Source organism: Episyrphus balteatus, chromosome 2, assembly GCF_945859705.1.
Source record: "Episyrphus balteatus chromosome 2, idEpiBalt1.1, whole genome shotgun sequence".
NCBI classification, from domain to species: domain Eukaryota; kingdom Metazoa; phylum Arthropoda; class Insecta; order Diptera; family Syrphidae; genus Episyrphus; species Episyrphus balteatus.
The window spans coordinates 38,393,888-38,407,810 of NC_079135.1; the positions used below are offsets into that span (position 1 = coordinate 38,393,888).

The following is a 13,923-nucleotide window of genomic DNA, read 5'->3' on the forward strand; positions in this document are numbered from 1 at the left end:
AACCAAAAAAAAAAAAATCCTGGAAGACAATAATTTATTCGACCAAGACCAATTGCGTGACAAAATATTTTTAGCAAATTGCTTTTTTAGAAAATTGATGGTTTCGCCAGCTTGCTCTATATGACACGTAATTGGAGTCAACGCCGCGCAGTCTTGTTAGAACCATATGTCTTTTAAATGTATGTCACGTAAAAAAGGAATACAAATGTCGGTCAATATTTTTTGTATACAAAATAATAAGGATAGACCAAAAGTCGTCAGCAAACTTTGGGTGTGGATGCAAAACAAAAATATGTTTACATAATTTTGTAGGTTGTAGCGTCACAATAAGGAGTTCCAAGGTCTGGCATCAATTTTTTTTCCTTTTAGCCTCTGGTGATTTAAAAATATTGATTTCATCGACTCTTGGGGTTTGTGGGCAACAAAAACATAAATTCATAGCTTTTCCTTGCAAGAACTTGACTTCTTCTAACATTACATCTTTTTCATCTAATTTCAGAACGGATTGAATGCCCTACATTTAGCCTCTAAAGATGGTCACGTACATGTGGTATCGGAATTACTCAAAAGAGGAGCTATCGTTGATAGTGCAACTAAAAAGGGCAATACAGCTCTGCATATTGCTTCCCTGGCTGGTCAAGAAGAGGTGGTTGCTCTTTTATTGCAATCATCGGCTTCTGTCAATGTGCAGTCTCAAAATGGATTCACTCCATTATATATGGCTGCACAAGAAAACCATGATTCGGTTGTAAAATTACTTCTTGCAAATGGAGCTAATCAAAGTTTAGCCACAGAAGATGGTTTTACCCCACTAGCAGTTGCTATGCAACAAGGTCATGATAAAGTTGTCGCTGTTCTATTGGAAAGCGATACACGCGGAAAGGTTCGATTACCAGCCTTACATATTGCTGCCAAGAAAGATGATGTTAAAGCTGCAACTTTACTACTTGAGGTAAAATTAAAATCCTAGAAACAAAATGTCCTTTCCTTTGAACAATATCCTGGATACTAATTTCATTTTGATGTTTATTTTTAGAACGAACACAACCCTGATATAACTTCAAAATCTGGATTTACACCTTTACACATTGCTTCACACTATGGCAATCAATCTATTGCAAATTTATTAATTCAAAAAGGTGCTGACGTTAACTTCCTGGCCAAGCACAATATCAGTCCATTGCATGTGGCTGCTAAATGGGGCAAAACAAATATGGTGTCTGTTCTTCTGGAAAAAGGTGCTAATATTGAAGCCAAAACCAGAGATGGCCTCACCCCTTTGCACTGTGCTGCTCGATCTGGGCATGAACAAGTTGTTGATATGCTACTTGAAAGAGGTGCTCCAATTAGTGCAAAAACTAAGAATGGATTAGCACCGCTACATATGGCTGCACAAGGAGAACACGTTGATGCTGCAAGAATACTTTTATACCATAGAGCACCCGTTGATGAGGTTACAGTCGATTATTTGACTGCATTACATGTTGCCGCCCATTGTGGGCATGTTCGAGTGGCAAAGTTATTATTAGATCGTAATGCTGATGCCAATGCTAGAGCTTTAAACGGATTCACACCATTGCACATTGCTTGCAAGAAAAATCGCATCAAAGTTGTTGAATTGTTGTTGCGACATGGAGCTAGTATAAGTGCTACCACTGAAAGTGGCTTGACACCACTTCATGTTGCTGCTTTCATGGGATGCATGAATATTGTTATTTATCTATTGCAACATGATGCTAGTCCTGACGTTCCAACTGTTCGTGGTGAGACACCACTTCATTTAGCTGCCAGAGCCAATCAGGTGAGTTAAAGGCTTGAACCATTTGAATCAAAATTAATGCAAACTTTTTACTTCTAAACTCTAGACGGACATTATACGAATTCTACTTCGTAATGGTGCACAAGTTGACGCTAGAGCTCGTGAGCAACAGACACCATTGCACATAGCTTCTCGACTAGGAAATGTCGATATTGCCATGCTTTTGTTGCAACATGGTGCTCAGGTTGATGCAACCACAAAAGACATGTATACAGCTCTTCATATTGCCGCTAAGGAAGGGCAGGACGAGGTAAAACAATTAATTGCTAAAAAAATTATGGATCACGTAGACACAGTTTATCTTATGCAACTGTTTTGGATTCGACACAAAGAATATTTCTTATAAGTTCCATCTTCTGTTCTTATTTTTATTAGTATTGTTTGTTTGATTAATTTGTTTTTAATTAATTATTGTATAGATTTTATTATCAATTGAAATAAATTTATTAAAATTATGATTTTTTTTTGTATTATATTGTTTTATTTTTATAATTATTTATTTTTTTTGGTCGTAGATTTCAATTTTCTGCTCTCCAGGACACCCTTTTGTAAAAAAATTTGTGAATTTTTCAATTTTATAAAATAGGTTTCTGCAGTTTTAATTGAAAATGGTGCAGCATTAGAATCTTCAACGAAAAAAGGATTCACTCCATTACATTTGGCTGCTAAATATGGACACATGAAAGTAGCACAGCTTCTATTACAAAAAGATGCAGATGTTGATGCACAAGGCAAAAATGGTGTTACACCATTGCATGTTGCATGTCATTATGATAAACAAAATGTTGCATTACTTTTACTCGAACGTGGAGCAAGTCCACATGCTCCAGCTAAAAATGGTCATACTCCATTACATATTGCAGCTAGAAAAAATCAAATGGATATTGCAACAACTTTACTTGAATATGGTGCTAATGCAGATACCGAAAGCAAAGCTGGATTTACACCTTTGCATCTTAGTAGCCAGGTAAATTTTATATTTTTTATACTTTTAAAGGAAATAAATATTATAGATGTGTTCAATGCATAAAATGTTGTAAATGGCATAAAGAGTTTTAAACAAAAGGTAAGCAACCCAAATTATGGCCACTATAAAAAGTAAATTCTTGAAAGTATATATTTAAAGGGTTTAGTTGAATTTTAATGTTTTTGGGATATACTCTATTTTCCCTAAAGCAGTGTTAAGATGTAAATTGTACACTCAAAAGATTTAACTATCTATTAATAGCGAATGTTCAATGTGAAGGAAATCAATTGAAACAAAAAAAAATTAATTTTGGCAGAGATAGAAAAAGATTGGAGGTAGAACTCCAAAAAAAAAAAATGGGTCTCGCAATTCTGCCTAAACCCTGGAGCAATTTTTTCAAAATTGTTAGTTAACAGTTTTGGATGATTTCCTAGAGAGGAAATTAAAATATTTTCTAGGACAAAAACTAGAACGAAAATTGAAAAGCTTACTTTTTTTTCTTAAATTCTATAAATCCTATTTTATAAAATTAACGTTTTTAGATTGAGGACAAATTACAGAATATCATTTAGTATGAATACATTAAATATATATGTTTCATTAATTTATTTAGCAGAAGAAAAATTTCCTAAACCAAAAAGATACAAAAAGTTACTCATAGACCACCAATTCGGTTAAATTCCAATTTCGAATTTATTTTTTTTAATTCATTAAAACTGAACTGATAACTATGAGTGTTTATCTTAATAATACCTTGTCACTGAAAGAACAACTGTATCCAAGTATACAAACAGCCGACTCCCTCTGAGTCGAACTCCTTTAAAGTCGAATTTCTTTCTAACTCGAACTTTTTCACCATACACCATACCATGAAGAAAAAAGAATAAATTATAAACTATTACATATACAAAAAAATAATGTGAAACTTGATGAAAAAAAGGTTGATAAACTAGTGACTTATTGATGTTGATGAGCTTTTGACTTTCTTTTCTTCAAGAGAAATTGAAAAAAAAAAAACAATTTAACTACTTCAGATACATTTAGTCACAAGGTTTGTTTTTGATTCAAGTGGTTTTTCAAAATAGTTAGCAACATTTAGCAACAAAAAACATCTACACGTTTCACGGCCCTCCTAAGATTAAAAAATATCACATGTACGTATTCTGCTATCTACAGAACTTTGTGTTCAGAATAACAATGAAAGAGCCAACAAAACTACAATATGTCAAATTTAAGCCCAAAATCATGTTAAATTGTTGCGCGATTAGGTTTTTGCTTTATTTCATGGTACATCTTTATTTAATACCGAATAATTAAATTTAAAATCTTCGTAAAATATTAAAGTCCTCTCGCTTTTTTTCGTTATTTGAAATTCAAGATTAGAATTTTAGAATGCACAAAACTATGATTAGGTTTTGTAAATTATTCCAATATTTTATTTTATTTTTCATCTTATTACTAATATTGTTTATTTTATATCATTTATAAAATTTTCAGGAAGGACATGCTGAGCTATCTAGTCTTCTAATTGAACACAAGGCTAACGTTAATCATGTAGCTAAAAATGGTTTAACACCAATGCATTTATGCGCTCAAGAAGATAATGTCAATGTTGCCGAAGTAATTCACAAAAATGGTGCAAATATTAACATGGTTACCAAAGCTGGCTACACACCATTGCATGTGGCTGCTCATTTTGGACAGTCAAATATGGTACGATTTTTATTGCAACAATCAGCAAATGTTGATGCTGATACAGCAATAGGATATACACCACTTCATCAAGCTGCACAACAAGGACACTGTCACATTGTGAATTTACTTTTAGAACATAAAGCTAATGCTAATGCACAGACAGCAAATGGACAGACACCACTTCATATTGCCAAAAGATTGGGCTATATAAGTGTGTTGGATTCGTTGAAATCTATAACAAATGTCGATGATCAAGATATTGAGCCAAAGGATGCAGATAAATATCGTGTTGTTGCACCAGAAGCTATGCATGAGACATTTATGTCGGATTCGGAAGAGGAAGGTGGTATGTACAGACATCAATTACTGCTCATTGAGAAAACTGTTTTCTTATTTAATTTTTTTTTTCAATTTTTGATTATGTACAAGGTGTTTTTTTTTGTTGGGAACATTAAAAAAGCTTACCGATTATGCGTCTTTTTGCCCTTCCAATCAGTTTTTAAAATCAAAGAGAATGTTCATCTTTTCCATTTTCCTTGTTTCTGTTGACCTTTTTCCTTAGAAAATTTTGTAATTCTATTTAATTTGAATTGTTGGAATAACATTTTTAGTCAATTTTTTTATTTGATACTATTTTTTTATGTTGTTAATTTAGGAGAAGATAACGCATTATCCGATCAGCCCTATAGATATTTAACAGTCGATGAAATGAAATCATTGGGAGATGACTCTTTGCCATTTGATGTTACCCGCGATGAAAGAATGGATTCTAATAGAATGACTCAAAGTATTGAGACAACACCAAGGCAAGCTGTCGAAGAAACTATTAGTCCTCATCGAGCTCAAGTTCATGAAACAATGAAAACTAGTTTTGAAGGAAATACATACAATGTTCCCGAACAGGAATTAATTCATATTGGGTAAGAATCTAAATAAATTTTAAAAACATATTTTTTGTCAGAGAACATATTTCTTTCAAATCCTTTTTCTGTTGTCAAATTTAAAATTAAAATAAAAATACTGAAAAAACTAGGTAATTTTATAACGCATTCACACCTGCTTTTTAAGGGTTATTATCGCGAATAGGTTTCGTTCTTTGGAAATTAGATACAATTTTCTCTCTGTTCGTGTTTCTTGTGAATACTTTTTTTCTATACAATTTCAACAAATTCTAAAACAGCTGCAAAATATGACTCAAAACTTCTATCATTTGTTAAATGGCTTCATAAACTTCTTACTATGAACTTTACAAGTTGGTATTTTGTTACTTTGAAAAAATCAAGTAATTCCCAATGAAAAAAAGTATTGACTAGTTCTTATGCATACCGAATAAAGTATTTACTGAAAAAATTCATCCCGAAAAGGAATTATAATTACTATGGCTGATAGTACATTAGGGTGGGTCAAATTACAATTTTTTGGATTTTCAAAAAGACTCAGCGATTAAAAGGTGCTAAATGGTTCGGTCAGTGTAAAATTTCATTTCATTATTTTAAGCCTAAGTGCCTCCGGATTGTGGTTTAATTTTTGAAAAAGCTGATTTTTGCCTAAAACACACATATGCTTTGCTTAATTAATTATTTTTATCTCATTTCTTATACAAGCTAATTCAGGAGGATGTGCCAAAAAGCTTAAGCGTGTAGGTTGGGTTGGGTTGGGACAAGAAAGAAATCGAATGGTAGAAATCGACTCTGTTTAGTCAGGAGGAGCAGTTTTCTAAAAAAAAAAAATGATTTAATTAGGAAAATAATTATTAAAAATCACCGGTTATACCTACAACCACATGTTATATCTTTTTGTTAAGTCCCAAATCTCATTTTTATTTTTCTTTCAAATAAAGAAAAGGCTGTTTTTTAAAAATTAATTTTGAAAATCAAAATTAAAAAAAAAAAATATAATTTGCGAACAAATTTTTTTTTCAAAATTTTATGTGATTATAAGAGCCAATTTTTCAATAGTCAGATATATATTGACATTTATTCTTCTGATAGCCTAACTGACGATTGAAAAATCAGGTGCTATTTAAGTTTTCAAAATTCAATGTTCTTATTTGTTTTTAAAAACAGAAAACCGGGTGCAAAAATGTTTTGTCGTTTTTGAAAAAAAAAAACCAAAACTACTTTTTTCTAAGACTTGATAAATTAATTTAAGAAACATTATAATCTTTCTTCTATTATTTTTTAGTGGATACCACCCCTCCTAGGGAGAAATGATCCATTTGCATTAACTACAATTCTACCAATTTTCAAGATTCTAGGGTATTCCGAAGTATAATCTTTAATAGTTGATATTAATTCAACCAAAATGGGCGATTACCACGCCCCCTGTATGGAAAATCTCAATTTTTCGATTGTTTTGCTTTGTATGTACTTCAAAATCCATCACCATAACAAGTTTCTATGATAACGAGAAGTTTTTCATAATTTTTATGATCTGTTAGTTAGTGAGTCAATCAGTCACTGTTTTTGCGATTTTTGAAGGCCTATTTCTCAGAAACTACTAATTCTACGTAGCTGTAAATTTCGGAGGAGCTTGATTTTATATTATTGTTCTATTCATAGTTTGGCACCATTTCATCATTGTGCCCGTAAAAAAATCAGCAAAAAATTTCTCCATACATTTGTGGCCCAGCCTATGCTATAATAGTACATACTTAATTTTCCGCATTTACTGGCTTTGTATGCATATCAAAATTATTATATACTTGAAAATTCGCTAGTAAAAGCATTTACTATTTGTATGCATATCTACTGTTTTGAAAATATGTGTTTTCGTGGCCCCCTGTAACGAGCCTTATGGAAGCCGGAAACTTCAAATCTCTTTTTTAAGCTTTTAAAACACTTCAAAACTAATCTGTATTACAAAAAATCCATACTGAAAAAATAACTGTCGATTATATTATCTTTTAGAATACTTCAAATCTCTTATGAGTCTGCTCTTGGATTATAAAAACTTAATTTTTTTTTTTCAAATTTGTAGTCACTTAGAGTAGGAAGTATGCACATATTTGGTAAATACAAAACCTAAAACACTTGAGCAGCGTATTTAAAAACTTAAAAAAACCTTTACAAGAATGTATGACCGAATATTATAAACATAAATTCAAAAATGACTCGTAATGATATCGTTCCATGAATATATCCTTTAAAACCTTACTTTAATATGTTGCATTTTTAAAAACTTGTCACTTTGTTTAACTAATCATTTTTTCGTTTTTTTTTTTTTTTATTTCAGTCGAAAACTTTCATGGAAAAAGTAAGATGACTTGCTAAAACCTATATGCGATATTGTTACTAAATATTATTTCCAACAGCTTCTTAGTTTCATTCCTTGTTGATGCTCGTGGTGGAGCAATGCGTGGCTGCCGTCACAGTGGTGTTAAAATGATCATTCCATCCAGATCAACTTGTCAGCCAACACGAGTAACATGCCGATATGTTAAACCCCAAAGAACAATGCATCCGCCTCAATTAATGGAAGGCGAAGCTCTAGCCAGTCGAGTTCTTGAACTTGGTCCAGTTTCTGTGAAATTCCAAGGTCCAGTTGTAATGGAAGTACCACATTTTGCTTCCCTTCGTGGCAAAGAAAGAGAAATAATCATACTCCGTTCGGACAATGGAGAAACATGGCGTGAACATTCCATTGAAAACTCTGAAGAAATCATCCAAGATGTCTATGCAGAGTGTTTTGAGTTAGATGGTAAATAAATGATTTATTTTATTGATTTATTTATTTAATATACATTTTTTGTTTTTCAGAAATTAATCAACTCAATGAACAAACTGGTAATCATGTTTGCCGATTCATAACATATGATTTTCCACAATATTTTGCTGTGGTCTCACGTATTCGACAAGAAGTACATGCAATTGGGTCAGAAGGAGGCATGGTAACAAGCACTGTTGTTCCACAAGTTCAAGCTGTATTTCCACAAGGAGCTTTGACTAAAAAGATTAAAGTGGGACTTCAGGTAAATCTTTTTAAACCGCGGAAAGGTGTTGCTCCTGAAAAATTACGAAAAATTAGTGTTAATCATGTACCCAAGAAAAAGCGTTTCTCACTCATTTGGTAAAAAAAAATCTTTTATTAAAAAAAAAAAAAAACAAACAACAAAGCAATAATAATTCTATATTTACTATCTACATTATGTATACTACATATATACTATTTGCTTATTTTTCTAACCTAATTGTGTTAGGTTAAGTATAAATTATATAAAAAAAAAATACTTTCGAATTAGCTTTGGATTTTTGATTAATAATGCAAAAGGTTCTGTTTACTGGCATCAAATTAATTTTAAATGAATTCAAACTTTTTTTCAATTTCGTTTGTTGTTTATGCTTACTGACAGTGAAGTGTGCATTTACTTAAAAACTTAAAATATATTTTATACTTACTTTAAAAGTTTAAAGTTTTTGCTTATTACTTTTTTTTTTTTTAACAAAAACTCTAAAAAAAAAACAATTTTTTTTGCAACTTTTTAAATTTTACTTCTTCATTTTAAACGTATATTTTCCAATTTTAAATGACAAATGACTTGAGTCTGAAAGGACTTATGCTCGGTCTTTGCCTCCAAGTTGCCTCCAATCATCAATTTCATTCAAGTTAATTTATTCACACTAGAGTTATCAAAGTCGAGTTTCCTCTATTTGTACCTATGCCTTTTTTAATAGGATCCAAATGTTTGCCTGATTGAAATTTTTTTCATGCTCACTGCATTAACTTAACCTTGGAAGACTTTGACACCGTTATATCGCTGACTGTATTAAAAAAATCATCAAAAGAATGCTTGTGTCAAAATCACAATTTTAGGCAATCTCAATTGTTTCAATTACCTACACGAAAATGCTTTTATGCTGTGTTTACTAGGCGAGTTATTTAAAGACCCTTATGTTTGGGGTTTGCTCGAGAGTAAATCATTTGATTCCGGATCAAAATCATTGAATATATTTAACCCTCTGTCGGCACACGGGTGCGAAATTGGCAGGACAAAAATAACAGGTGTTCACAAAAAGTGTTTTTATAAGGGTGAAAATACCTTTTTTTTTAAATTTTGAATACAATATTCGAATTCCTCGGAAAATTCTACATTAATTTCATATATGATTCTCTATAAAATACTGAGACAGAAAAAAGTTCTAGCGAAATGAAAAAGTATACACCAAATTCGCAAAAAGGAGGTGTGCCTACAGAGGGTTAATAATAGACTTTCCTCAGCTTAAGTTAAATTGATATGAATCTATCAGATGAACCAGAGCCAGAAGAGTGACTTCAGGCAGATACAATTTTGCCGAATTGTAGAACGGTATTTAGAGGATGTTTTTATATCACCTTTCTCAAAGACCGGGCAAACCTATGTCTGTGACTTTGAACATTTCGACATTTAAACTATGAGCTTTTACTGTGTTTGAGCTAAGATATGCGGCTATCTTAACTTCAATCAGTAGTGTTGGAAGACTTTTATGGCTAAAGTTTGCCTTTGAATTTACAAAAGTCTGAAAAGAAATGGTTCCGAAAATGAAGATATGATAAGATGTTTCAGTTTTTCAATATTTTAAATGGATTTACCATGTCATTTTCTAAAAAAAATTAAGCTTTTGCAAATACAAAATTGCCACTCTACGACAAAAATATGTGATCATTTCGTGCTTTTTTTCGCAAGGTCATCATTTTTGAAAGGATTTGATGTTATATTTGTTTGCATTTCGTACAAAATAAACTTGAATTGAAGGTGTTTGGAATAACAATAGCCTGTGAAGCTGATTTTGAACCACGAAATTGTCTAAGTCAAAGTTGATTTTGCGGGAAATAGTTTTTTAATTCTTGGATCCACCTCAAATACTTTTGATGTTCATTATGGATTTTTAATTTTTTTGTTAAATTCTAAAATCTTTAAATTTTCTTCTCTGAGTTATTCATCATGCCATATTTTTTTTTTTTATTATTTGAGTTAATGTTCTTAATTAAAACTCACCAGTTCATCAGATTAAATAATTTAGTAATTACACCACACGAATGTGATACTTTATTTATTATTTTCTTTTTAATATTTCAAAACTTTATTTAGTATTCTTTTTTTTGGATATTACAAGAAGAATCGTAAGAAAACAATTCAATCATTAAAGCAAATAATCAAAACATGCACAGTTGCAATATTTTTCAATTAAGTTTTATAGCTTTTTGTTTCAAGTTAATATATTTATGAATCATAATTATGTAGATGCTATTATAGTGACCTGATTTTGGAATTCAAAGCGTTATGTTTAGGACCTGTCTTACTTCAATATTTCGAAAAGCCTGGTTACAGAGGCGAGAAAACTAATTTGTTTTATGAATTTTGAATCAATTTTTAAAAGAGCTTTTAAATATTTCAATTAGTGGATAAAATATGCATGATGGGTTCATACCTAAATGTCAAGGTCAATGGGTTTTTGACCTATACATTTTATATGTATGAATGTCAAATTGTTCTAAGCCTATAAGAATGATTAAGAGTTCCAAAGTCCTTGGTTTTAAAAGGGCAGAATACTCTCTTTATTATTAACCATTTTCAACATTAAATTTAATTTCGTGTGCTTAATTGTGACAGTTAATAAATTATTGAATGAATTTTAGGTTTTAGCTTAGCCAAACTTTGGAGAGAAATTTGTATGGGATCTGCGTATTAGACTTGAAGATCGAACCTTCTTGGCGAAATGTAAGCCAGTTTAATATATACTGCACTTAAGCTAAGATATGCGGCTATCTTAACTTCGTTTAGTACTTTTTTTTAAACACTTTTTTGGTTGAAGTTTGTCGGAAAACGACGAACGTTCAAAAGTCAACAGAAATGGTCCCAAACAAGAATCTTGCATTTTTTAGTTCCACTTTTCCAGAGGAATTATCTCTTCTTCTGCTCGATTGCGGTTGATAAACCATGTAGCATTTTCAGTAAAAAACCAGCATGTACCAGTATCTATAAAAAAAATGGAGACTGAAGGTTTTTGAGACAGACTCATTTAAAACTCGTTTCGCATTCCAAAATCAGATCACAGACATTTGCAGATTTTTTTTTGCTTAATTTTTTTTTTAAACTTTTCTTTTACATATAGCTGCCTAAAAATGTATAATTTGTATTTATTTATGTTACGTTTATGTGTGATGTATATGCTTAAGAATATATATTGTTTATTATAAATATTAATAATAAATTTCAATTTGTTGTTTCATGTCTATAATGCTTATTGCACTTTTAATAATAATATATAATTATATCACGCTAAACAATTATTGTGCCATGTAAATTTATTAATTAACTAATCACTGGTCAATAAATTGAATATTTGGAAATGATTAAAAAAAAAACTAATTTTAAAAAATCAACAAGTAGGTAATATAAGGTTTTGAAACACACAAAACCAAAGGGAATTTCCTAATGCGCATTAAACTATACACAATAAATGTTGTGTAAAGGAAATCTCTTGACTCCCTGTACATTTATTGTTGTGTATAGAAACTAGTACATTATCGATTTTTTTATTAAAACGACAAAAAGTTCCGCCTTGATATTTTCAATGGAACACACTTTCAAGGAAGCCAATGCAATTCTCAGAAGATATAGTAGTTAATGTACTAATAATTAATCTACTCATGAGTAGTTAAACACCAGAAAAAATGTACAGGCAGTCAAGAGATATTCTTTACAAAACAATAAATTGCTTGCACTCAATGATTTTCGTAGGACTAATAAAATAGTTTTCTACTGACGAAAAATAAATTTGACAGAAAAAGGTAATCGATACCAAAAAAAAAAAAGAGTTTCTTAGTTATTAGTTATTGACCAGTAAAAACGAATCGATTTTTTTTTATTCTTTTTTAAGATTTAAATTATATTAGATACACAGTAATTCACTGATTATAAGTTCTGTTCACATTAATTTTAATAATTAATTAAACATTAAAAACAAAAACACATTCCTATAAGTTTAACAAAAAATAAATACAAAAAAGAAACAATGCTCATATGATAGGTCTAACTTCTAAAAGAAAAAAAAATCATTTAAAATTGATTTAAAAAAAAAAAAACACAAAAAAGATTTTAAACATATTTTCATGTTAACTTAAACAGAAAAAAATATTTACAGTAAATTATTATTAATAAAGGTTAGAACGTATTTAATATATTGTATTAACGATAACGAACATAACTATCAAACAATAATGTTATACAAACTTAACAATGTACTCAAAAAAAAAAAAAAATAATAAACAACAACATAAACTTAAACAATATTTATATCAATACTCGTATATATCTACTATATATCAAAATGACAACTGTAATCTCTCCTTAAAACTATTAAACAAAAAACAAAACAATTATTATAATATCATATTCTGTTAAGATTTTACCCAATAAATTTAGTTTTAAAAAAATAATACCAAATATGTTTTTAATTTAATTTATTTTTGTATATTAGTTTCGGTCGATGGTTGCATTCATTTTTGAAGGGTTGCAAATTTCATAACACATTCAATATTGTATATTTATATTTTGTGCGCTTCTTTTTATCAATTAAAAAAAATCAAAATTCGGAAATTTCAAAATGAATTTAAAAACAAAACAGAAAATTAAATAGAAAATAAACTAAATTTATTGGGAAAGGGAAAACAAAATAATCTTGTCTTGTTTTGAATGAAATTAATTTTGGGCATGGGTTGCCAAAAATCTGTATTTTTTTTTTAAATTCTATTTGTTAAGACAAAAACTAAGTTTAACGAAAAAAAAAATTCCCTTTGAAGATAATTTTGTATTTTTAATTGTTTTTTGTGTGTTTTTAATTCTGAATTTGAAAATTCCAAAATCACTACAATACTACATGATGCACTTACATTTTCGTAAAAAAATTAACATTTATACCTACACAACATTTCGTAATTTTAAAATAGATTTTTAAAACCTATTTTTGGAAAAAATTTTAAAATGTAAGTGATAAGTTTTAATTTTAATTGAATTTTGCGTTAAACGATTTGAAACGATTTTTGGATTTAAAAAAAAGACCCGTGCCGATTATTTTCACCTGGTTCAAAAAATTTATTAAGGGTGAGCCATAGGCTGGTATCTAGATATTTTATTTGCATGTATAAAAGTTTCGCATAATTTTAAATGTTTTTTCACTGGTTTTTGGCAGAAATATTTCGCAGCATTTTCTTTGATTACTATGTATATTGGCCATTTCTCGTATACAATGGAATGCGCCAATTCAAGCAATTTATTCGTTCAGTTTTTAAATCAATGTTTAATATTTTTGTTTTATTTTGTCTCGTGAATATGTAAAACTGGGTTACTGTCACGATTTTTGAAGATAACACAATCTGGCTCACCCTTTACTCACATAAAAAAAAAACAAGTGTTTGATGTTTACAGTGTAAGAAGTTTTCATAGGTACATCACTTTATTTAT

General features: G+C 30.0%; 1 protein-coding gene across 3 annotated transcripts in view; it reads left to right on the forward strand.

The window, feature by feature from the left end:
- LOC129910799 (ankyrin-3) overlaps window positions 1-13,923 on the forward strand; it is a 97,454-nt gene that overhangs the window by 24,560 nt on the left and 58,971 nt on the right. The window contains exons 3-11 of one of the 3 annotated variants that reach the window (XM_055988346.1): window positions 500-952; window positions 1,037-1,801; window positions 1,866-2,069; window positions 2,406-2,786; window positions 4,284-4,827; window positions 5,137-5,401; window positions 7,716-7,736; window positions 7,795-8,180; window positions 8,240-8,451. In XM_055988346.1, coding sequence (XP_055844321.1) covers window positions 500-952; window positions 1,037-1,801; window positions 1,866-2,069; window positions 2,406-2,786; window positions 4,284-4,827; window positions 5,137-5,401; window positions 7,716-7,736; window positions 7,795-8,180; window positions 8,240-8,451 — 3,231 coding nt within the window. Of the gene's footprint in view, window positions 1-499; window positions 953-1,036; window positions 1,802-1,865; window positions 2,201-2,405; window positions 2,787-4,283; window positions 4,828-5,136; window positions 5,402-7,715; window positions 7,737-7,794; window positions 8,181-8,239; window positions 8,592-13,923 lie in introns of those variants that run through there. The other 2 variants (XM_055988347.1, XM_055988348.1) reach the window with 2 other exon arrangements.